The 24139-nt window shown below is 43.8% G+C and overlaps 1 protein-coding gene across 1 annotated transcript in view; it reads left to right on the top strand.

Moving 5' to 3' along the window:
* The first annotated feature begins 272 nt into the window (after positions 1-272).
* Positions 273-24139, top strand: part of EEPD1 (endonuclease/exonuclease/phosphatase family domain containing 1) — a 76348-nt gene continuing 52481 nt past the window's right edge. Inside the window, exon 1 of the mRNA XM_054991426.1 lies at positions 273-1934. Within this exon, the coding sequence (XP_054847401.1) occupies positions 1084-1934 (851 nt within the window). The 5' untranslated portion in view covers positions 273-1083. The remainder of the gene's footprint in view (positions 1935-24139) is intronic.

Genomic DNA, 24139 nt, shown 5'->3' with positions numbered 1-24139 from the left:
CGTGAGGCGGAGAACGTGACACTGACTCACAAAGCGCGCCCCGTGACTAAGCTCTGCACGTGCGGCCGGGAAGGGAAAAAAGGGGAGAGGCGGGAGCCCCTGTGGCAGAAGGGCTCGCCTCGAAGTGACCACCGGCCGGCCAGCCAGCCAGGGCCCGACGGCTGCAGGCCCGCCAGCGCGCTCCAGGCCCCTCCTCGGCCGTGCAGAGGGGGCGGAGCCGGCGCTGCTGCTGCGCTCTCCCGCCTCTGCCTCATAACAAGCGGGGCCAGCCGGCGAGGGAGGCAGAGCGCGGCGTTGCTGCTGCTGCGAGAGCTGGAGGCGGGCGGAGGGCGGACCGGCAGTCTCGAGCGCCGTCGCTGCGTTCCCCGGGTGCAGCGAGGCAGCGGAGGCGAGCAGCCAAGGCAGCGCCGGGAAGCCCCGGCGGGAGGAGGGCGGTTGTCGGTCCGCGGCTCCCCTCGCTCCTCTTCCTGGCTCGGCGAAGGTTGGGCAATCCTCGGGCGGAGGCAGGGAAGCCGCGCACGTGCGGGGCGGGCAGGAGGCGGCTAGAAAAGGAGCCGCGCGACGGACGCCGGCCAGGCTCGGATGCAGCCCGTGAGGCGAGCCCTGCGCCGGAGTCTCGGGCCGCTTCCTCCGCCGTCTGGCCGCAGCGGCTCTCGCCCGGCTGGGGCGCTCTCCGCCTCGCGCGTCATCCCCACTCCGGCGGGCACCGGGGGGGGACGAGAGGCGCCTCCGCCCTCCGCACGGGGAGGCTTGTTGACGAGCCGGTTTGGCCACTGGCCTCCTGCGTGTCATATTTTTAACTCGGCTTGGCCGCTGAAGCGCCGTCCAGAAGCCAGCGAATAAATAGCCCGCCTGTTGCCAAGTCGGAGCTTCGGCTGCGTAGTTCCAGCCCTCCCCTGGCAGGATGAAAGCGCGGCTTGCCGCCTTTTTAGTGAGAGGTTGGACGGCTGGCTGTGCTCCTGAAGTTGGCAGCCCGCGCGTCGCCTCAGCAGGCATCCTGGACGGTGCCAAGCGCCAAGGCTGGTAAAGCAGCCGGGAGCCACAAGGCGAGCGAACCCCCGAGTGGTTTTTCAGACCCCAAGCATGGGGGGCAACCTGGGGTGTCACCGCTCCATTCCCAGAGACCCCTCGGACTTATGCCACAGCCGCAAGTTCAGTGCGGCGTGCAACTTCAGCAACATCCTGGTGAACCAGGAGAGGCTGAACATCAACACGGCCACAGAGGAAGAGCTCATGACGCTCCCGGGGGTTACCAGGATGGTGGCCCAGAACATTGTAGAGTACCGGGAGTATATTGGGGGCTTCAAGAAAGTGGAGGATTTGGCTCTGGTCAGCGGGGTGGGCGCCGCCAAGCTTGAGCAGGTGAAGTTTGAGATTTGCGTCAGCAGCAAGGGGAACTCTGCCCAGCACTCGCCCAGCTCCCTGAGGAAAGACCAGAACCTGGACTACCTTTCTGCTGCTAAGATCAACATTAACACGGCCACGTCCGCTCAGCTCATGAGCATCCGCGGCATCACTGAGAAAATAGCCAACAGCATCGTAGAGTACCGCAAGGAGCACGGGCCTTTCAAAAGCATCGAGGACCTGGTCAAGATGGACTGTATCAACTCCTCGTTCTTGGACAAAATCCGGCATCAGATCTTTGCGGAGAGGTCAAGGCCTCCGTCCACAAATACCAACGGGGGCCTCAACTTCACGGTCAAGCCTCACCCAAGCCCCACCTCCCTCAGCCTCCAGAGTGAGGATTTGGATTTTCCACCTGGGGGGCCCACTCAGATTATCTCCACCCGTCCCACCGTGGAAATGTTTGGTGGGGTGAGGGATGGAAAGCCTGTACTGAGGGTAGCCACTTGGAATCTGCAGAGCTGCTCAGCTGAGAAAGCCAACAACCCTGGTGTGCGAGAGGTTGTGTGCATGACAGTTCTGGAGAACAGGTATGTGGCATATAACAAAAAGCTTGCCTTTTGGCCATGCAGTATCTGCAGATTTCCCCCCCCCCCTACTGTTGCTTGCTTTAGTTCTTCCACATCTATGCATTAAATTGACTAGTAGTGGATGCTCCCCATTTTGCAAATTGCACAGCCTTATCTATAGACCCATAAGAGTTTCCGTAGAATTGTGCCACTGTTGTATGTAATCAGCGAAGACATTTGCCTTGTGTCAGCATTTGAAGTATCAATTGAACCCAAACATGTGTAAGAAAAGCTTTGTTGAAGTGTGTGACATTTCATTCAGAAACTTGCTTCTTTGGGCATACATCCAACTAGGTATTGCACAGTTTATAATGAATACTGTAGAAAAGAAGGAACATACCTTCCAAGTGCGTGTTAGGATCCAGTTGACAGTTCTGGGAGTCTCAGGCAAACACTTGTAGTCAGATTGTGGCAGGAAGAAGTGAGCCGCTTAATTCAGTATTATTATTTTCTGTAGCAGGGACAACTAAGGACACTTTCCCCTACAAATCTTAACCTCCCCTAACTTTTTCTTTTCTCTCTTTTTGTGACCCTGCCCAACCTTGTACAGTCTTCCTTTTCTTCTTTTGACAGGTCTGGGTAGTTGATTTGCTCTGTTTTAAGACTAAAGGAATGCAGTACTGAAAAGCCCATTTACTGTGTATTTCTGCCAATAAGTGCATGCCCCAAATTGATTTCCAAATAAGCCCTATTAATGATTCAGTGGTATCTTTTGCATTAGTAGATGGAATGTTTAACTTGCTTGTAGATGTTTAAAAATGATAGCTACTTACTTGAGCATTGTGCATTGTAAGTCTCAAATGTTTTTTTTTTAATTTGAAGAGAAAAATTTTGGCTTCATGTTCTGTGTAGTAATGGCAGAGCCCTGTGTTTAAACCTGCATTTTCCCGAAACGTGCAAAACACCGGTTGAGTTGATCCAGTTTCAAGAAGTAAAGGGGCACCATGGACAGAGGTGCTGTTCCTTTCTCCCCTAGCTTCAGCTGGGCTGCATTACCTTACTAGAAATTGGGAAGGGAAGGGAATCAGTAGGAAGGTGAGATTTCTGTACGCCTCACCTGTGTGTCTTTTGTTTTGACTGCCCCCCCCCCCGCTGTCTGTGGGCTTGGGGCAGATCCAGGTTTAACGACACACATTTGTTGCTGTAGTTTGAGCCCTCTTTGTAAGAAAGGGATTGACAAATTTTCATTAGATTTACAAGCCACCCCAAAAATTTAGCAGCCAGATGTATTTTTCAGCCTTCTGTTTTTTGAAAATTTTAATGGCCGTGCTTCTAAATATTGCTACTGCAAAACCTAATCTTCAATTCTTAGTTTCTTGTCATTTAAAAAAAAATAATAAAAATGTTGTGGCATATAAATAAATGTGGGGTAACCCTGGTGGTCATCACAACAAAAAGCTAACCTCTATCCCTCACCTAAATAAGCGTTGTAAATCTACAGAGAATCACCAAGGGGCGCTTATGATAAATGACTGCTTGAAGATATCAGGTGCCACCGTGAAATTTCTGAGCGCCCTGGCACCTGGGATTTGTCAGGCCCTGTTCTAAGAAGTCCAAAGTGCAGATTTTGGGGTTCAGAGGCTTCTTGGCATCTTGCTACACCTGAGGACTGATAGGAATATCACAGGCATTCAGGCCATAACATTTTAAAAGGTGCTGATCTAAGTACCAGGGGCCAGTGCTGACCTGCTTTTTTCTACTCGTGAAAAAGAAAGGAGGGATCCCATTTGACACCAAAAAAGACTGTGTTGGGGATCATGGGACCTGGTTTTACAACAACCATGTGGGATGAGGACTGTAGAATTGGACGAGATTGGCTGGATCTAACTCGTGGCTTGTTTGCATGCCACTATTCTGTGGCCATAAGTGCTTAGCAAACACTTACCTAGTGGCCACTGAATGTGCCAGCTTTGTGAGATGCCCATGCATACAAATGGGCACCTTTCTGGAAGTCTCTGTGTGTCAGCATCTATGCTTAAATTGGCCCTGATGCTAACCTGGCACTGGAAGAGGGGCCTGTTTATGTGCTGAGCTTGTGGTGGCAGAATTTCTGTTCTCTTAGTGATGTTTTCTATACGGTGTTACAGGGCAAAGCTTCAGGGCAGAGATTTGTTTGCGTGGTCAGAGTTTTGAAGGATCATTGGCAACACCGCACCATGATGCAATTCATTGGTGGCTGATGGGCAAGTGATGCAGTCACTCTTTTTCTGTAATTCAGCATTTTTGTTAGATGAAAGCACATTGGTGCCTGAAGATGTGTGTGGGTTTTTTCCCACCTGTATCTCCTCTCCTTGACCCCAGGTGTCTGAGAAGGGTTGTATTTATTTGATCTTCATAAGACGTGTATGTTTCCATGGCAAACAGTATTTGCAGTGAGTGTTGTGGTGCATCTAAAGTTCTCCAAGAAGCGACCATGTGATTCTTCAGTTTGCAAGAACTTCCTTCCTTCGCATCTCCACAAGAAAAAGTAACTTCTCTTCCCTACAACTCCCTCCCACTTTTTTCTAAGTATGATGTCATAACAATCTATGCTTTTTTCAAGAAAAATATGCACAGAAAACAAGCTGCAAATCAACTGTTTTAGACAGAAGTGCTTTCATACCTATATTTTTCCTGGTTTGTACCTACTCTGCAACATGAACTCGAGAAGGGGGATTGTTTACGTGTCTGCAGTACAGGTAATGTGTTGTCTGGAGGTTTTTTGTCACAATTGTGAGTGTGATGGAGCAATTAAACTTCATTGCATTGTGTTAAGAGGCACTAATGGCCAATTCTGATATTCTGTAATTAGAACTCTGCTGCAATCCTCTTTTCTTATAACATAGCTCTGCTAATGATCCTGAGCATACACAAACCTTGAGGCTGGCTTTGAAAACTTGCAAGGGAAACAAAAGGCTATGGCTTCCTAAAAGCTGCTAGTCTTAGTTTTATTTATTTATTGTAAGTATTTGTGTTGTGCCTCTCCAAGAACAGATTTCCTGGTGTGGCTTGCAGATGTTGAGAATGAATGCAGTGTAGGATTATTACACAGAGAAGGTTGGTTGTGGAACTGACTATGACTGCTTCATTTTATGTAGACCTCCAGGTTCAATAATGCATGTATTATGCTTCTAAAAGAAGGGGAAGGTGGGACATGATGATGTGTTTCTTCAAACTGACAGCCTATTTTGTACGCTAAAACCCTGTGCAATACCGCTTATTAAGACCAACAGAGAGGTTGCAGGAAACCACACTGGGAAAAGCAAAATCCATGAATGGAACTGTCACTTAGAATTGGATATGTGAATTTCCTACATACGTCTTTACAGTTTAAAGTCTGCTGTTACGGACTATGGAGTTTGTCAGAGCAATCCATACATGTTTTTTCCTTGGAAATAAATTCCATTGAGTTCAATGGGACCTGCTTAATGTAGCATTGCAGCCTAAATATTGAACAACCAGTTCAGAAATATCACAGGGCGAAGTCCTTCTGCTATGGTCCAAATGTCAGGTGGAGTCAGTTGTATTTGCTCCCCTAAACCAAAAACTCCCAACATCTAGAAAACTAGTGCATCAGGGAAGAAGACAAGCCAGAATCCTTCTCCCTGCTATGCTAGCTTTCTGGGAGTAAGGAAGTTTAACATGGGGAGCACTGGAACATTTTCCCCTCTTGTGTGTTTAAAGTTGTGAAGTCCAGAAACATCTCCACAACACAATAGCTCCAGATATGTAATTCCACTGTAAAATGAGTCTTTCCATTTCAGTTGGGATACAGGATGATTTATCTAGAAGAAGTCACAGCCTAATTCCTGATAATTATTGGCAGAAATGTTTAGTTCTCAGCTTGATCATATTGAGGGAAACGACAAGGGCTAAACAGCTCCTTGCTTTTTTCTTAGCTTTGTAGTTATTCCCTTCTTTACTGGAGTTGCCCTTCTGCCTTTCTTAAAATCCTATGCAAGATCAGTATGGTGTAATGGTTACAGGTCCAAATCCCCACCGTGCCTGAAGCTCATGGAGTGATTCTGGGCCAGTCACTGTATTGGCTTCCTCTTGCAACCCCAGTCAGACACTTAAGAGCCTCATCTTCCTCACAAGGTTCTTGTGGAGATTCAGTGGGGAAGGGAGAACAACACCCGCTGCTCTGAGCTCCTTAGGGGAAGAGCGGAGTATTAAAAAAACCATACTAAATAGATTCTGGAGATGAAGCAACTTCAGCTGGTGAAGTTTATGAAGATAAAGTCAAGTGAGAGCAGCTCAATTTGTGCATATCAAACTGTAGTAAAAACACAGGAAAAAAACACTGACATACTTCCTATTAGATGAACTTCAGGTGATTTATTTTATGCCTAGGGATGAATGCAACTCTACAGGAGGGAATTGCTGACAATTCTTTATGCTAACTATACTAGCGAGGTACAAAGATAGATTATTCAGGTGATTCAAAAAGATCACTGCTGTCCTCTTTTTCAAGGGCTCATCAGACACAGGGGATTTGGAGCCTGTCTGCTTTATTCTGTTACAAAGTGTTACAACACTTTTGTTTTCGTGCAGTCCTCCTTGAGATCAGATGCATTCATCTATTTTATTTGCTTCATTTATACCTTCCTTTCTCCCTAATTGGGACCCAAAGAAGCTTACATCAATCTTTTCACTATTTTCTCAGCAACCCTTTGAGCTCAGTTAGTCTGGGACTGTGTGAATCGCCCAATTTAACCCAGCAAACTTCCATGGCAGAGTGGGGATTTGAACCTTGGTCTCCCAGTTCCAAGCCCAACAGTTTGACCACTGCACTATAGCACACTAGCTTATCAGTAGGGCATTCGTTCCTTAGCCTTTTATTTTCTTTTTGCAGAGCTTATTGCTAACGAATGTTTCGAGACCATTATTTTTAGGGGATCTGGCTCCAAAAGGGTGCCCTTTATAAGCAGAGGGGCACCTTTGGAGCCAGCCAGGGTCAGGAAGCAAGGCTGCCTCCTGCCTCAACGTGAGTCAACGTGAAAGCTTCGTCTCTTTGTACTTCCTCCCAGGTAGCAGCAGTGGAGCCAAAAGAGCAGGCTGGTTGCTGGAGTGCTCTTGTCTTTCACAGAAGCCCTGCCTGCCTTGCTTCGTTCATCATGTACAATAGAGTTCATAACTCTTTAGGAATTTCCATCGGGAATGACTAAACTGATGACCATCTTCAGTACTTGAAGGCCGTTATAAGAAGGTCCCAGTGAGCGAGTTTGTCCATGCAAGGCAGGGAAAGTAGAAACAATTGAGCATATTATGCTTGCCTGTACGTTTTACCACGAAATACGTATAAAACATATCCAACCTGTATTGAAGAAGCTTTCGAGCCTCCCTGACACAGAGCTAACTAATAAGCTCCTGTTAGGTGCCGATCCCCAGATCACGTTGGCTAGTGCCAGATTTTTAGCTGCGGCTTGTAGAATCCGCAGGGAATGTGCAAAGGAGTAACATCTGCTTTTATTTTTAAACCTGAAAGCCCACACTTTTGTATTTATATTGCTAAGTTTTTATATAATTATTTTTACAAAGTGGTGTATTTTGTGTATGATACTTATGTTTTTATAAGTCTACTGGTTATTAACTGTAAATAAATAATCTGATCTGATGACCACTGAAAGAATCAAATCTTTCACTTACTGAACTTGGCCTGCAGGAATGTTTCAGGGGAAGCGTGGTCAGTTTTGCCCTCTGTACTCGGTTCTTTAATCCACCTGCGTTCCACATGACTTGCATTAATCCAGCGCCAAAGCTCCTTCTATACTATGAATGAAAACCCCAGTTCCTCATTCTGTCTGCTTCTTTCTTTTATTTATTAAAAGAACAAAGATGAATCACTTCCATCTATTTTTAAATGGTGGGTGGCCAGCTTTGCTTAATTATATTGATAGCTACAATTCCATTATTTAACACTTCGTGTCTGTTATTGAAGCTGCTGTTTTTGTAAATATACCATCAACCTCTGACCAAACATGTTGATTTTTTTTTAAATGACTGAGTAGCATCTCTCCTGTCCCAACCAGCTTTATTCAGAGGTTGCTGTTACTGCCTTTCGTCTTTGTGACGAAAAGGGACTTTTGGGGGTCTCACTTTCCCCCACTCCCAGCAAGTCTGGAATTGACAAACACTTGTTAGGTGGAAAGTTATTTGGCCAGGGAATCAGAAGAGCTTCTGTGACTTTGCACAGTGTAATCACATGCCAACAGGAACAGTGTGCATGTCCTTTTAGTTTACATCAGCATCACACATTTAAACCAGTGCAAAAACTGTTTTGATTTCCTCAGCAATCTAGGGAACTGCAGTTTTGTGTAGGCATTGGGAAGGCATGTATTGACCCTGGACTGTTTCTGCAATGATTTTTTCCAATGCCTGCTTGGTCATGAGGGGCTAAGCAGGCTTGATATTACTTTAAAATATGTAGTGTATAGACTGTACCTTGAGCTGTGCAAAGAAAAGCTGCACCTGAAAAACTTTGGTCTTCCTCAAGTGTCAGTCTCTTTAATACATCCCTGTCTCTTTCGCAGAAGCAGCATCTCTGTTTGTGGAAATGGATGCGTTTGGGATTGAGGATTTTTATTCTTTGCTGAAACTGGAAAGCTTGTAGTGAAGTTTGTTGATTAAAATGGCCTTTTTCAAGTATATCATTTGTGGGATAAAAATGTATTAGTTCAGAAGTTCGGTTGCCGGGTGGCACCAAGTTGCATGAGACCCTGTTGGATAAATGGGCTGGTTTGGTGTGTCTGCTCACTCTTCATTGCTCCTGCCTCTCCCAGTTTTTCCTTTCTCTTCTCTCTCTCTCCAGTTTTTGAAATTCACATTGTAAGCTCCTTAGGGCAGAGACCTTGTCTTTTTGTTTATCAGGCTATAAAAAGAGTTGCTTTGATAAAGGGATAGAACCTGTAGACTATACAACTGTGTACTTTCTGTTACTGTAAGTATGTTCTTTCTGAATAGTTTCCATTTCACTTAATGTATCATATCAAATTGCTTTTGTTTCAGCACTGTATCAACTCTGTATCAATTTTTCCACTTGTTTTCTATTTCTGTAATCTATACCCTATTGTATTGTCTAGTTGAATGTCGTAGACTTTGATCATGAGGATTTTAATTGTGTAATCTGCCTTGAGAAAGGTGGAATAATAATAAAGTTCAGCATTGGCAGTATATAAATAATATAATACTCACTGGGACCTTAGAATCTAGTATCTGAGTTTCCACCAGGTATCACCTTTCCCAGCCTAATTTCATAGTCAAAAGGTCCAGAAACATGAGAGAGAAATTATAATTCTCACGATATTAAATTTGGAGTACGTTGCTGTAATTGCAGGCTCTCTGGTGCAATTGCTGAGTGTGCTAAAAGATGAAATGTTTGAGTTTGTGGTGCATGGCTAAATCCATTTACAAAACTAACTGATTTTCATTCAGCTTGTGGTTAAAAAAAAAGAAGTTTGTGAAATGGGTCTTAATTTCTTCATTGCTTTTTTTTGGCAGAAATTGAAAAAAACTATTTAAAAAGTAAGAATGCTTTACAGCTGTCTGCCTTGGCTTGTCCTCACAACACCCGTGTGAAGTACGTACTTGGGGAACTAGGACTGAGAGAGCATAAGCTGCCTTCTTACCAGGCTGCATTAGCGCATGGAACAAGTTGAAGGGTAAAAATGCAAAGGCTGTCTGACCCCTAGGGTTACCAACCTCCAGGTGGTGTCTGGAGCGCTCTTGGAATTACAACTGATTTCCAAACTACAGAGATCAGCTCCCCTGGAGAAAATGGCTGCTTTTGAGGAGGAATCTATGGCATTATTCCCCAATGAGGTCGCTTCTCCAGCTTCCATCTCCAAAATGTCCAGAAATTTCCCAGTCTGGAGCTGGCAACCTTACTGACCCCTGTATTCTCTGGGAAGAAAGTGCTTTCCAGCAGTGCCTGGGCTAGCATGCTTTACCTAAAGCCATGAGGAAGCAAGGACACATTCCAAACTTCCCTTTGAAAACACGATGCCTAGAAATAGGAAGACATTTCCTTCTCTCAATGTGAAGGCTAAAATTCTCAGCCCATGGAGTGTTGTATTCTGAGTAATCTTTTATAGCTTCTGTGTTGGAGTGCAATGGCTTCCAAGTATCCGTACCGATATTACTCTGCTGCTAATCTGTAAATGCTTCAAAGCATCAACAAACAGCATCTGCCTGTTGGTTTATTTTTGTATGCTCAGCTCTTGATCGCTTGGCAGAGTCATTAGGTGTGTCTGTTTTGTTGCTTATCTCTTCCTTTTATCTCTATGTATATTTTTCCTGTACCCAGTCTAATAATACACTGGAGTAATTCCAAGATAAAGTCACTTGCAATATAAGGGTAGAGAAAACATTGAGTACATGCAGACATATTGAGCTCTGGAAGGATGCAAAACATGTTTGTGGATTCAGTATTACATCCTAGCCCCAGCCTCTGTGTTCCCAACCCTATGTTCCACAAATCCAAATGATGTTACTTACAGTGTGTTCTACATATAGGCAGTTTGGAAAAGCAGCAGAAGTGTAGCCTTGGGGCTAAACTACACATCATAACATATGTGAGTCTGCCATGGGAACTCGCAGCCATATCACAGCTGCAGAGTCCGTCTGGGAACTCCATTCAGTAGTATCATGGGGCCCCAGTTCAGTTTGGAACTATGGCTTGGGGGGAGGCGGGGCTCCTCCCATATCCTTTCCCTGAGCTGAAATAGCATCTGGGGGTGTTATTTGTCCCATTGGGGCTGCACATGCAAGCATTCAATGCGCATAAAAAAACCCTTTATGAGTCAAATAATGTGCCCCTCCCCATTCCATTTCAGCTCAGGAAAACATATGGTGTGGAAGTAAGGGGATGGCTTCTCCCTCTGCTGTCCTGGTCTAGAGATTTATTAAATGTCTGGAAATTTTGAAGCCAGAGGAGAAAATATCGGGAGGGGCGTGATTGAGAAAGATTGGAAATGTGGGAGAAAACTGAAATATCTGTAATACCTTTCTTCAAGCCTAACTACTTTTATTGATTGAACAACATGAAATGCGTAATTTATAACTTAGCATATAAAATGATGCTATTTAGCATATTTAGGTAATTTAGTAGTATAAATATCTTCATTTTTATGAGAGAAGTTGCAAGCATTCCTGATATTTGAGAGAAAATAGCTAATTGCTGCACCCTGTGCAGCAGAAAGTCTATTTAAAAACTAATATGGTAGGGCAGGTTTGTGACTTTACAATTACCAGACAGTCAACACTATGCATGGCCAGCAGCTGACAGAACCTGTTTTGTATTGTGCTCGATCCTCTACAGAGAATTGTTATTCTGTACTCACAAGGAATACGCATTGGCTTGACTGCTCAGAAAATGTTCTCATGTCTATACTCAAAAGACTCCTCTTGAGTCAGCCTGTATGGTGCAAATTCTCCAAATAATTACTGAGCAAGTTATACGCTTGATGATAATACCCTTACCATCTAGGCTGTGGGAGAGTACATGAAGGTCTGTTCTCATATTTTAATGTATCCTCCTCCATAGATCCTTAACACATGGTTTCTCCTTGTACTTCTGAGATCTCTTTCTGTTCTATCTGATCTAAATAAATCCTTATGTTCTCTCACCTAAAGAGCAGCTCCTCATGTGCTGTTTTATATAACTGGACAAACCCTCTCACATTGTCCCTCCTGAAGAAACAAAGTTTAACAGCTAAGCCAGATGAGAAGATGGTGAATCATGCTAAAAATCTATCCTATCTTTAATTGTCTTTTGAAAGCAGCTAGCGAAGGCTCAAACTGGGTCAGAGTAGTAGTAGTAGTAGTAGTAGTAGTAGTAGTAGTAGTAGTAGTAGTAGTAGTAGTAGTAACAACAACAACAACAGCAACAACATTCAATTTATATACTGCCCTTCAAGACAACTTAATGCCCACTCAGAGCGGTTTACAAAGTATGTTATTATTATCCCCATAACAATAATCACCCTGTGAGGTAGGTGGGGCTGAGAGAGCTCTGAGAAGCTCTGACTGACCCAAGATCACTTAGCTGGCTTCAAGTAGAGGAGTAATCAAACCCGGTTCTCCAGATTAGAGTCCCATGCTGTTAACCACTACACAAAACTGGCTGTCCATTGGGATTTTGTTTTATTATTTGTTTCTTCCCCAGCCATCGTCTCAATATAAATTGATGCCTCCGCTATGTGGGGGACCATTATTTGCCATGCTGGGGAAAATAAACAAGTACCTATAAATTTTCCTCCATGGGAGGCAGCCATTTAGGAGAGGGTATTTACATCAAGAAAACAGCATGGTGGAAAGGGTTAAATCTGCAGACAGATTTTTTAAGTTATTAAAAATAGTGTTAAGCGTTAAGTAGAAACAGCTTAAGATACAGGGAGAGGAACCCCACAGTACCTATTCTCTGCTCATCATTATCCCTCTTGTTAATGAAATAATTAATGAAATTATAATTAATGATATAATTATTTTAATTGTTAAAATGTTCAGTTTACATGCCTCATCAGCCCACCCACCCCCTTCCTTCAGCAGCACCACAGTCCATCTGACTGCTTTTAAAAGAAATCTTGAGTCAGCGTGGTATAGTGCTCAAGGCTGGTGAAGCCCCAATTCAAATCCCCACTCACTATGAAACTTAATGGGTAACTTTGGGCAAGTAATTTCCTCTGGACCTAACTTACCTCGCAGAATTGTTGTAAGGATAAAATGGAGGAGGGGCAAACCATACATACCTCCCCAAACCCCTTGGAGAAAGCATGGAGTAATTAAAGAGTCTAAACATCCAGTTACAAAACTCCCAGCATCTCGTTTAACACAACACTCTTCTTTAAAGCGGCTTGCCTCTTGGGCCTCATAGGGCAACTGTGATGCCTGTTGTCTATGCGGTGGTTGTTTTTGAGTTATGCGTGAAGTGTTCCAAACAGCAGGTCCCCCCTCCCTTTAGGAAGGCCTGGTCGGGCAGAGAATCTCAGAACTTAGAACTAGACAAGGGCAGAGAACAAGAGAAAGGAAGATGCTTGTCTTGGTCACCTTAGCAGGAAAATGAGCCAGTTTCTTAAAACACAGCTGTGTTGTCTTCCCCAACCTCTGGACAAGTGAGAAGGTGGAGTTATTTTGTAAAAGGAGATACTTGTGGGAAGGTCTCTCCTAAGAAGAATTAGACATATTTTTGTTGCTACATCTGTTTGGGTTTCACAATGTACAGTTGAACAGAATAAATAGAGGTTAAAATACCAGAACACTGTTCCCCCCCCCCACCTCACCCCTAAAAAGGGAATTAATGGGTGGTTAGCAAACTGGCAGAAAGATTTTTTTTTTTGGCTACAGATTTTACTGGCAGCCTCAGGTGCTTCGGTGAGCCTCAGTTTATATTTAAACATAATCAGGGATTTGTGACGCTTTCCCACTTATTGAAGGAGGAGGGGAAATGTTGAATCTACTAGACTTGCAGCTTAGTAGGACACTCTGAAATATTGCCACAGTAATGCTGTTGTATAGAGCTTATTTCCCCTTTTCTGTCACATGCCTGTGGCTGAAATATATCACATGTGTGCGTGCTGTGCTCCCCTCCACGCCCCTGACTGGGACTGTTCCAGCACTTCCCACAGTAATTCCTGGTCATTGACCTCGGCGGGGGTTTGTTGATGGGAGAGCGTTAATGCGTTGTTGCTGAACTATAAGTGGCTTGCCATCATGCGTGCAGCAATTGCTGACTTAGAAAAACTGCAATTTTAAAAAAAAAACTGCACAGGGATAAAGCTTTCGTCTCATTCTGAATTCCCGTGCCTTTGTAACAGGGAGATACCTGACTGGCTCCCTGAGGTGGAAGATCTGTTGCTTTGAGATAAAAGATAACCTATTTCAGACATTTGAAGAGAGTATTATTTTCAGTAGCTATATGCACTTTTTTAAAGTGCTTTATTTGTGACACAAATGTAGGCTGCTGTAAATAAACATTGTAGGAATAACGTGAGCTGAAAGATGGATGGTTTCTCTGTGCAATCCCATCTGAATTCTAAACAAGGATGCTTGAAGCACCTGCTTTTCAGTTCACCAGCAGGTCTTGTCATAAGGCTGTAGTGTAGGTGTGAAAATGTGTCCTGAGGAAGTATGGGAGACTGCTAGAGTGAGCGATGACTAAGCATTTAATTTAATTTTCATAAAGAGCTCATGGGTAGCAAGGGGAAGCCTTGATGGAGATGATGATGATCAAGGAGATGGGGAAATTAACATTTTAACATACCTGGCTTTTTAGTCGTCCAGCTGTGCATGAGGCACCTAACCTGTTTCTCTAGTTGTGTGTAAATGCTATTGCTGTGATCAACCCAAACCAGTATGTTGTTTCCATAGAGAGAATTGCAAAGCATTTGTGATGGGCCAGTTTCAAAATACAAATGTTTTATGTGTTTTGGAATATCCTCTGCATGGATCATTTAAATGCAACTCAAGCTGACTTACAGAATTAAAGATAAAACACATTGCAAGTCTGTCACGTTAAAAAGCTGCAAGTTAGAAATGCTATAAATAGCAGCTGACTTAAGAAATGGAGTAGATGTAAAACTGGTTATATCCTAAAGGACTAAAATGAAGCAGTCAATAAAACCAACGATCTATAGGTGCTCAGAACTCCTCTCTTGCTTTGATACATTAAAGAGTTTGTATGACATGATGAATAATAGCAAATCAGAAGACAGTCTGCAGGAACATTAACTTGCAGCTCTTTTTCTACAATCACAAAGCTACAAACAAAATAATTTTGGGCATAAGTATAATCCTCAGTAGCAATATTGGACTGTGTGGTCTCTGTCCTCAGATCCTCTGTTACCAGTACCCCAAGTTACCTGAATGGCACCACAGGCTTTCTTAGTCCATCCAAGAAATTCCGTCCTGACGGCCATGGAATTTCTCTGTTCCATATGAAGATGGACTCCAGTTGGCCTTACAATTCTACAAAAGCAGTAGCCCTTTAAAATATATGGCCTACTTAGTACTAGGAAAAGATGACCAGTTCTCTCTCTCTCTCTCTCTCTGTGTATATATAAAAATAACAAATATTATATTCTTTTATATATATAAAAGAATAAGATCTTTTAAAAGTCCTCCTGGATCAGACTAAAGATCTCTAGTCCAGTGTCCGGACTTCTAACAGCAGCCAGTCCAAAGCTGCTTGAGAATCACCAGAAGTTGGGCATGAAGGCAACATCTTACTCCCATTCTGCAATCTATCCATGGGCTGCCCATCAGTTACTGGATTCAGTTAAAGCAAATGACCCTGCATGGCCTTGGTCCATATCTGGAGAACTCTTTCTCCCTATGCTCTGCCACAACAGCTATGCTTATCTGAGCAGGTGCCTGCCAGCGGCTGGGCAAAGACGACAAGTGTCCAAACATGTTTTTTCTCTGTTGTGGCCTCACCTTATGGAATGGCCTGCCTGATGATGCTAGGAAGGCTCCTAATCTCCTTGCTTTATGCAATCTGCAAAACTGAATTGTTCAGGAGGGCTTTTACCAGATAAAAGGGCTATCCTGAAATGAAATGCTTCAGAAAGAGGCTTTAGCAGAGGGAAGGGGACAGTGGACTACATTACTATGCTGAAAAGGACCCCGAGTATCATTTAGTCCAACTCCTTGAACAGTGCAGGAAATTCAGAGCTTCCTACCCTGCTTACCCAGTGGTTCCTGCTCAATGCTCAGGGGAAGGCAAAATCCTCCAGGATCCCTTGCCAATCTGGCCTTGAGGGAAATTCCTTCCTGATCCCAAAGTGACAACTGACATTACCCCAGGCACATAAGAAAGGGCCACAAGAGTTGAGCCCTGGCTCATCCCTTCCTGCTCTCCCTCTTACAATCTGCGTAAGTTCATACTGAGTCATGGAGTCAGCGTTGCTGACAGATGCCAATCTACCCGCTGCTTAAAAACCTCCAAAGAAGAGCCCACCACCTCCTGAGAAAGCCTGTTCTGCTGAAGAACAACTCTTAACTGTCAGGAAGTTCTTCCTAATGTTTACCCAAAAGGCCCTTGGGTTTAACAATTTGTTAAATACCAGGATTATCTTCAGGTCACACTTAGGAGGCAAACTGTGGTCAGCACCGATCATAATTTGCTTCGTTTTGACATTGCAGACATCTTTGATGAGGAAAATCAGGAAAAAGTGAGGGGGTGGGGAATCATCCAAAGCATAGTCGTGGGATCTGAATTGATCCTCAGCAGTGCTGGATTCATGAATGGACATGTGTGTGCACACACACCCTCTTCCTAGAATCTTCCTAGAATCAAGCAGTGTCACAAATTCCAGTACCGGTTGGGCAACGCTTATTAATAGATGGAATAAATCCAGCTGTGTTATGAAGGGTTCATGCACTTACCTATCTCCCAGCATCATCTGTATTCTCACCTGACAGCAATGTCCTTCTGTAGTTTCTACAGGACACATCCGTTTCTGCATAAGAAAATGAACGGCGGCAAATCAAATGCTAAAGACGGTAGCATGGAGAAGCATTGGAATAATATTTGCAGTCTGCCAGATTTTTTGACTCCTGGTCTTAAAGTCACCATATTTCTTTTTAAAAGAGGTGTTTTAAGTATGGCAGTATGATCAGCCTACTGAATTAAGAGTTCATTGACAGATGCGATGCTCCCAGTTTGCAAAAGGTCTGGGGGTGGTTGTGGTGCTGCAAAGAGTAATTAGTCCTTCTTTGAGATACTAATCTGCAGGTGTGGGGTCGTGCCTTGGTTGTTCTGCACCTACGAGCTCCCTGGCTCCGTGTGATGCTGCTGGCTTCCATCAATTAAGAACCAAGTTACACATGATAGGCAGTTGCATGATCTGTGTCTTCGCTCTCTTTCTCTTTTTTATAATGAAAAGCAGATACAGGAAACTGGGGAAGGGGCTGCTTCACCTTGTTCATTCCTGCCATTTGTATACAAACAGTGCAATCCTAAGCAGAGTTACACCAGTCTAAGCCCATTGAAATGAATGGGCTTAGACTGGTGTAACTCTGCTTAGGATTGCACTGTTTCAGTGCAATCCTAAGCAGAGTTACACCAGTCTAAGCCCATTCATTTCAATGGGCTTAGACTGGTGTAACTCTGCTTAGGATTGCTCTGTTAGTCTCTGTCTTCTCCCTACCCTCCCAGAGCCACCTGTGGGGAAGAAGCTTTGGGGATGGGTACTCTAGGGGAGAAAAATGACAGGGAGGGAAAGGACTGAGTCGCTCTCCCCATATTCTCTTGGCTGCATTTCAGCCAGAAGAATTGTGGCTCTATCCATCATGTGTTGTGGAACTATCTGTCGTATATTGTTTGGCCCCAGATCACACATGAAATTTCTGCTTTCAGGCTATCTTCCTCTATCATATAACCTCATCTTGAAAAAAGAAATCACACCCTCTTTCAAAGCAGACTCCACTGTGTAGAACATGTGATTTCCACCTGAATTGTAGTATCCTGCCTCATTGTATTATTATTATTATTATTATTATTATTATTATTATTATTATTATTATTATTATTAACTTTTTTATACCCAGCCTTTTCCCCCAATGGGGACCCAAAGCAGCTTCCATTGTTCTCCTCACCTCTATTTTTTCCTGACAACAACCCTGTGAGGTAGGCTAAGCTGAGAATGTGTGACTGGCCCAAAGTCATGCAGTGAGCTTCCATGGCAGAGCAGGGATTTGACCCTGGGACTCCCAGGTGCTAGCTCAACACCCCAACCACCACACCACACTGGCTATCTGGTATGGCTATAATAGCCCAGATAATTTTCACTGTGGACTTGCCATACCACAATTGCCAGAAGCTCTCTACCGTTGTAAGGCCCTGAACTTGCAAAGATCTAAATTCCCCAAACCTGATAATAAGATACAGGATAGAGGCTCTTGTACAATATCGGCTGCCAGTGTCTTAAATTCCCTAACGGAGCATGGCCTCTGCTCTCCTAGCTTAATGGCAGTGCCGGCTGCTTTCCCTGTGCACCCAGTTAAAGGATTTTGAGGGACAGGTTTAGGTAAAACTTCTGGCCTTGAGATATTGGAGGGCCATTGCCAGTCACAGTAGATGGCATCTCAAGGTAGATGGACCGCTGGTTTGATTTGAGGTAAGGCGGCTTCATTTATTTATAGGGTACGAGAAGAATCACCATGTTTGGTGCCTTTTTTAAAAAGAGCATGGAACAAATAAGCTGCAATTTGGCTAAATTCTTGCCCTATAACATTCTTAATTTACTGGATATTTCAGCTTTGTGAATCGGTTCATTCTCAGCATTTACAGATCAGTCCTATTTTTAAATCCACTCTTCCTCTGCCACATTGAAATGCATCCCCAGCTTGCAAGCGCAGTGGAATATTTTGGCTTTGGCTGTTTCAGAGCGAAGAACCTTTATAACATGAGGAGGTTTACTGATCAGCAAGTTAAAATAGTTCAGAGATTACAGTTGAACCTTTGGATCCATCAGCTCAAGTCTTTGCTATGTTTAGAGACGCCTTTTGTACAGAGTTAGGAGTAAAAAATCCTTAGGAAAACACTTTTTTATGCATGAATATTGCAACATCTAAGCAGCAAATATTTCTGAGACATGAACTGTTTCTCATTTTCCTTGGAAACCAAGCCCTAGGAAGACCCTGTTGATTCTGTTTGCAAACGGTTCCCCCCACCCTCAAGTTTCATGACGAGCTTTTCTGCTGAAACTGAAGTTTAGTGACTAAACACCGATTTGCTTTTGGATAATCTGAACATAACAGAACTGAATTTAACAAAGACAGCTGTAGTGCACAGTCACTTTACTTAAGAGATGTTTGCCACCGTGTCTGGTCAGGGCTTTAACAGCTGCACCACAAGCAAGAATTTCTCTGTAGAAATTTTATCTCTCTGCTGTGTTGGGTGCAATCTTCCTCAAATGATTTTTTAAAGCAGCTTGCCAATCTGCAGCTACATCAGGGTCAGATGTTTGGCCCTTATCCTAGATCAGACTAACACAGTTAAACACAAGTTGCAGGTTCTCCTCCTCCAAAGAGTTACTGGTTTATCTTGGACTGGGTCACATCACCTTCCCCCCTGTGTTAACCTGTCTCAAAGTGGGGCCTGAAGTTCACCCAATACTACAACTGAACTCCAGACTACAGGAATCAGTCCTCCTGGAGAAAATAACAGCTTCAGAGATGGACTGTATGGGATCCGATCTCCGCAGAACTTCCTTCTCTCTCCAAGTACTGACCCCAAAACTCCAGGAATTTCCCAAACTGGAGTTGGCAACCCCATCCTCTCTCAAGGTTGCATCTCGCAGACATACCATAGTGGTTGTCTTAGGTCTAACCACAGAGACAAGAAGAAAGAGTACACTTTACCTGGTGCATGCATTCAGCCAGAGGTGGCACTGAAATAGCACATTGTTCAAGGCAAAGGCATCTTTTTCCCCTTCACCATGTAGCCTCTTGTGTGAACTAAGCCTTCTGCACTGGTCGGACAGTGGACTTGTTTGTATAATCTTCCTCTTCAAAAACTGGTTGAGGGGAGGCCACACAAACTGGGCTACCATCTGAACAGCTAGTCACTGCAAGAAAGCTGAAGGCTTTCTGTGTGGTGGTGAAGTTCCGGCCTATTTCTGTATCACTTCAACTCAATGTACGAATGAGAGTTGTCTTTCATTTTGCAGTTGCCCAGCCATGATCTTTGAAGGAAATTAATAGATCTCCTCAGAATTCTTGATCATGCCTCTCCGTTGATGCAGAGATACTTTCTTCATAATTATTTTTAAGGTTGATGTTGGTTTAGACAGTTCTTTCGGCTTCCTCAGTTAGCAAGCGCCGTCTCGGTGGGAACATGAACGAAATGCTATATTAACATTTCTCCTGTGGTAGTGCCATTGAGTGAAATTTGAACTGTTTTCTGATTAAGACATCTGTAAAGCTATGATTTCTTGTAAATGTCTTTATTGGGCAAGGATAGCAGTACTGCAAGCAGTTCTCTAATGGTCCTGGTAGGGAAGCTCTGATGAGAACTTATCTTCATAGTAAATAGAAAACTATCATATACTTTCTTCTTCCAGGTAAACATGCAAACTTACCCATAATTTAATCTTTCTAACTGCGTTGGTTTAGAGAGCACTTGGATGGAGAAAAGGTGCTTAAGCCAAAGACCTTTTGAATAAATGCATAGAGTTGTCTCACTGTCCAAAACCAAATTGCTGCAAAGTACATTAGATCAATATTAAAAAATTGTCTTTAAAATTGCTTTCAAATACGTTTTCTTCTGCTGGTTGGAATTGTATTCCTTTATGTTGTAAGACAGACAGACAGACACACACCCATGTCAGTAGGACAGTCTTGCTATGTTTTCTTTAACTGATACTCTTAGCTCATGCTTGCTTTGTGGGCAGATCAGGAAGCTGCTGCCCAAGTAATTGTGCTGCTCAATCTTGTTATCCTTGGCAGTGGAGCCATGTACACAAGACATACCTGTGTATAGGGTTAATGTGCATAGAGGGGAAGAGGAGCCAAGTGCCTTGATCCCCTGCCCTGCGCACATTTTCTGCAACACTGGAAAATACATATGCACATAGAAGCTGTCTACATGTAGTCCCCATCCCTGTGTGTGCAGTGTGAGTGTTCTGCCTCATTCATTCTCATATCTGCTACCTGCAGAATCTGTTTCACAAATATTATTATTGTGACCTCAGTAGAACTTGTATACTACATCTGTGTATCGTTTCTTCCGCTAACGCATAAACATTGGGTGTCATTTTAATCGCCTGCCACATCTCCACACATTGAAACTTTTACTCTGTCCCTCCCTTCCCCCCCCCCAATGACAATAATCAGACTAATAAAACATGCATTAACCTTGCATTTTAAATACTCTTTGAAACACTTTCCTGGAACAAAGACTGCTGGCTTGCTAGTTTCCCTGAAAGCCCGTGTGATATAATAGAACAGGCGCAGAAGGAAACTGGTGCGCAGACACCACAGAAGATCTGCTTTTGTACGCACGAGGGGTAGGGGAGGGGTGGGGAGCGGCTGCAGAAGTGCCTGTGCTATTACTGAGACACAGCAGAGGTATCCTATTTTAGCTGGCTGTTGTCAGTCTATGACTTGGGAGGATGAGGAATTCACTGTTAGCTCCAGTAAAAATCATGCAGAGAGTGAGTGAGAGAGGATGTTCTTTTCCCCCCTTGCCCCTTGGGTAGCTCCAGCTGCCTTCTTTACAGTTAGTGCTACTCTCTGAAAGATCACATGCTTCGGGAGATCTGCAACAGGAACCTTGCAAATAAGTCTACAAAAGCGATTGACCTCACTCTCCCTCAGTCTGCTGAGTCTTCCTCAATCTGGTTGCCTGGAAAGGAAGCCTTACTCTCTCAGCACAGAATTACACACCAGTGACTATTTCAGACTCTTGCTTTCCTGAGGTGCTGTTATTGGATGTTGAAACACTGGACAGGGGGGACTGAAAAGGTCAAAAGTTGCAGCAGAACTTTTTATAATCTTACTTTATATGAAGAGGGTTTTCTGCCCTTTTGTTTCCAGAACAGGAAATCTTGATCTAAATGCCAATGAAGATTTTTATCAGGGCAGGGAGAGAGCGTTCCCTTTTTGGACTTTCAGAAGATATTCTGTGCCTTGACTTCCTTGTCTCTTGGTATCTTGTGTTTTCTGCTGAAGTTTTGACACCAACAGGGTGTGGTTTTACCCACTGTTGCCACCCTCCAGGTGGTGGCTGAAGATCTCCTGGAATTACAAATGATCTTCAGGTGACAGACATCAGGTCTCCTAAAGAAAATGGTTGCTTTGGAGGTGGACTGTATGGTATTATACCCCACTGAAATCTCTCCCCTCTCTAAACCCTGCCCTATCCAGGCTCCACTCCCCAAATCTCCAGGAATTTCCCAACCTGGAGCTGGCAACTCTACGATCACCATCACATCATCTGTCTCTTAAGTCACTGTTAAAGAACAGGCTGTAAACATTCATTTTTATGTTGTGTTGAGTGTCTTTTACATAAATGAATTTCAGGGTTTTTTTGTGAGTAGAAAAAGAAATCTTTCTATATATCTTAACTGAATAGCAGAATAGTGGATGGCTTGTTCTGTGGTATTCCCCAGAACTTAGTTCCATGTAGTTGGAGGTCAAAGTCACAGGAGAAGGTACTTAGGTGAATTCCTGGGTGGATCTATGTGGCAGGTAAGCTGACTAGAATATGGCCCAATTGGCAACTTTGACAGGGCAATTTGGAAGTGTGTGGGGAATGTCCCATATATTTTGAAATAAGCTGTAGCGATGCAGACCTAGCAACAAGGTTAAGAGAGAAAAGGCAAGAGAGAGAGAGAGATGCACCAGTGTACCAAGAATGGTATGAACCATGCCATGTTGTTAGATTACTAGGCTGTTGCGACTTGGTCCTGCCTCAAGCATGGCCATAAAGCCATTCGCATACATATAGGGCTAGATGACATGATAAAGGGTAGCAGCAAAGGAGAGATGTGAATTGCATGGTGCATCTTGAGAAATCAACAGAAGTCTTTTCTTTCCAATGTGTGGGCTTTCTCAAGATATGTTTCATATCTGTAGTAAAGAGAAAGCTAAATAGTAAGAAAGTAGAAGGGGGTCAATATTAGAGAGGGAAAGCAGAATATAACAACTGGTCTTTTTGAACTTTTTCATCCTTATTGGTCAGTGTGTTTTTAAAAGAGGGGAACATATCTGTACAACTTTATGTTCCATCAGTATAAACCCTATGGAAAGAATGTCTTCAACTGATACCCATAGTTTTTTTTCTGTTGCAAAATGCTAGCCTTAAGTGTCTGAAATATGTGCAGTTGTTTTGTGGCACCCCTTAAAAGGCTGTGCTGTAGGACACGTGGCATTGGTGTTCTGAGGTTCTGTCAAGGAGCTCAGGTGTTCTGGACAAGGGGCAGGAAAACCTCAGGCTTTCATGATCTCCTATTTACTAGAGCCCTGCAGTACACCAACCGAAGCCATAGTGGGCAGTTCACATCGTTTTCCTCCATTTTATCTTTCAACAGTCCTGTGAGGTAGGTTAGGCTGAGAATGTGTGACTGGCCCAAGGTCACCCAGTGAGCCTCCATAGCACAGTGGGGATTTGAATCTGGGTATCCCAGATCCTAGTCTGAAACTCTAACCATTGCAACACACTGACTTTTGTGGAGTGGCTGCCGTTGAACAGTAAGCAGCAGCTGGGACTAGGTTATTCACACAAGTTTCATGTTATCAAGTTGCCTAGTGGTCCAGGGTGGGCCTGGCCCTGATTATTCCTCCTTCAAAAGCCAAAATTGCTCTGGGAAGGGCCTTGCCACCTCTCCTTGCCTTTTACTGCCAGTAAACAAAGCTTGAAGGCTGGCAATACTATTGTGGTTGCTTAGCAACAGTCAGCGAATGTGTTTGTTTCTTAAAGTTACAAATACTGCTTCTATCATATTGGAGATTTTAAACTCAATGCATTTTTCTGGCAAGATTTTAGATTTTTCTGCAAACCTGGGGCCTTTTCAGGCCTGTAGAAAGATCCATCTTGTCTGTCCAGTGTACCAATCTAAGGATTTACGTATACACAGATAAGTCTATGTTGAGGATTAGATATATTGATATGAAACTATGAAAAAAATCTGCCTGTTTTACTGATGGGGGAGCAGTCCTGCGGAGACTAATCCTAAGTATGGTCTGTAAAGCCAGGGCCAAAACTTCAATTTTGTGTAGTGGCTAGAGAGTTGGACTTGGATCTGGGTGATCCAGGTTCAGTTCTCTGCTGTGCCATGGAAACTTGCTAGGTGACAGTAAGCCAGTCACACATCTGCAGACTAACCTACCTCACAGGATTGTTGTAACAAAAAATGGAGAGTAGGATGACATAAGCTACTTTGTGTCCCCATTGAGGAGCAAGACGGGGTATAAATGAAATAGAATAAATAATAAATAAACTTCAGTGCAGAGGTAAGCACCTTTCTTATCATTATTAGTCCACTTTTCTAGCATTCAGGAAACGTACAGACATACATAAGGAGGTGATTTGGCGGCCGTCTAGCCTGCTACTCCACCCCACCCCATCTGCTGTGATCTTCACCTTTTCCAGACTTGTTGAGACCCACTAAGCTGCAAGTAGGAAGTCACGTGACAGTAATGTGGTGGAGAAATGGACATGACCTCACTGGTCAGCTGACCAAAAC

This window comes from Eublepharis macularius, chromosome 11 (assembly GCF_028583425.1).
Source record: "Eublepharis macularius isolate TG4126 chromosome 11, MPM_Emac_v1.0, whole genome shotgun sequence".
Classification (NCBI taxonomy): domain Eukaryota; kingdom Metazoa; phylum Chordata; class Lepidosauria; order Squamata; family Eublepharidae; genus Eublepharis; species Eublepharis macularius.
This window is presented reverse-complemented; position numbering and strand designations above follow the sequence as displayed.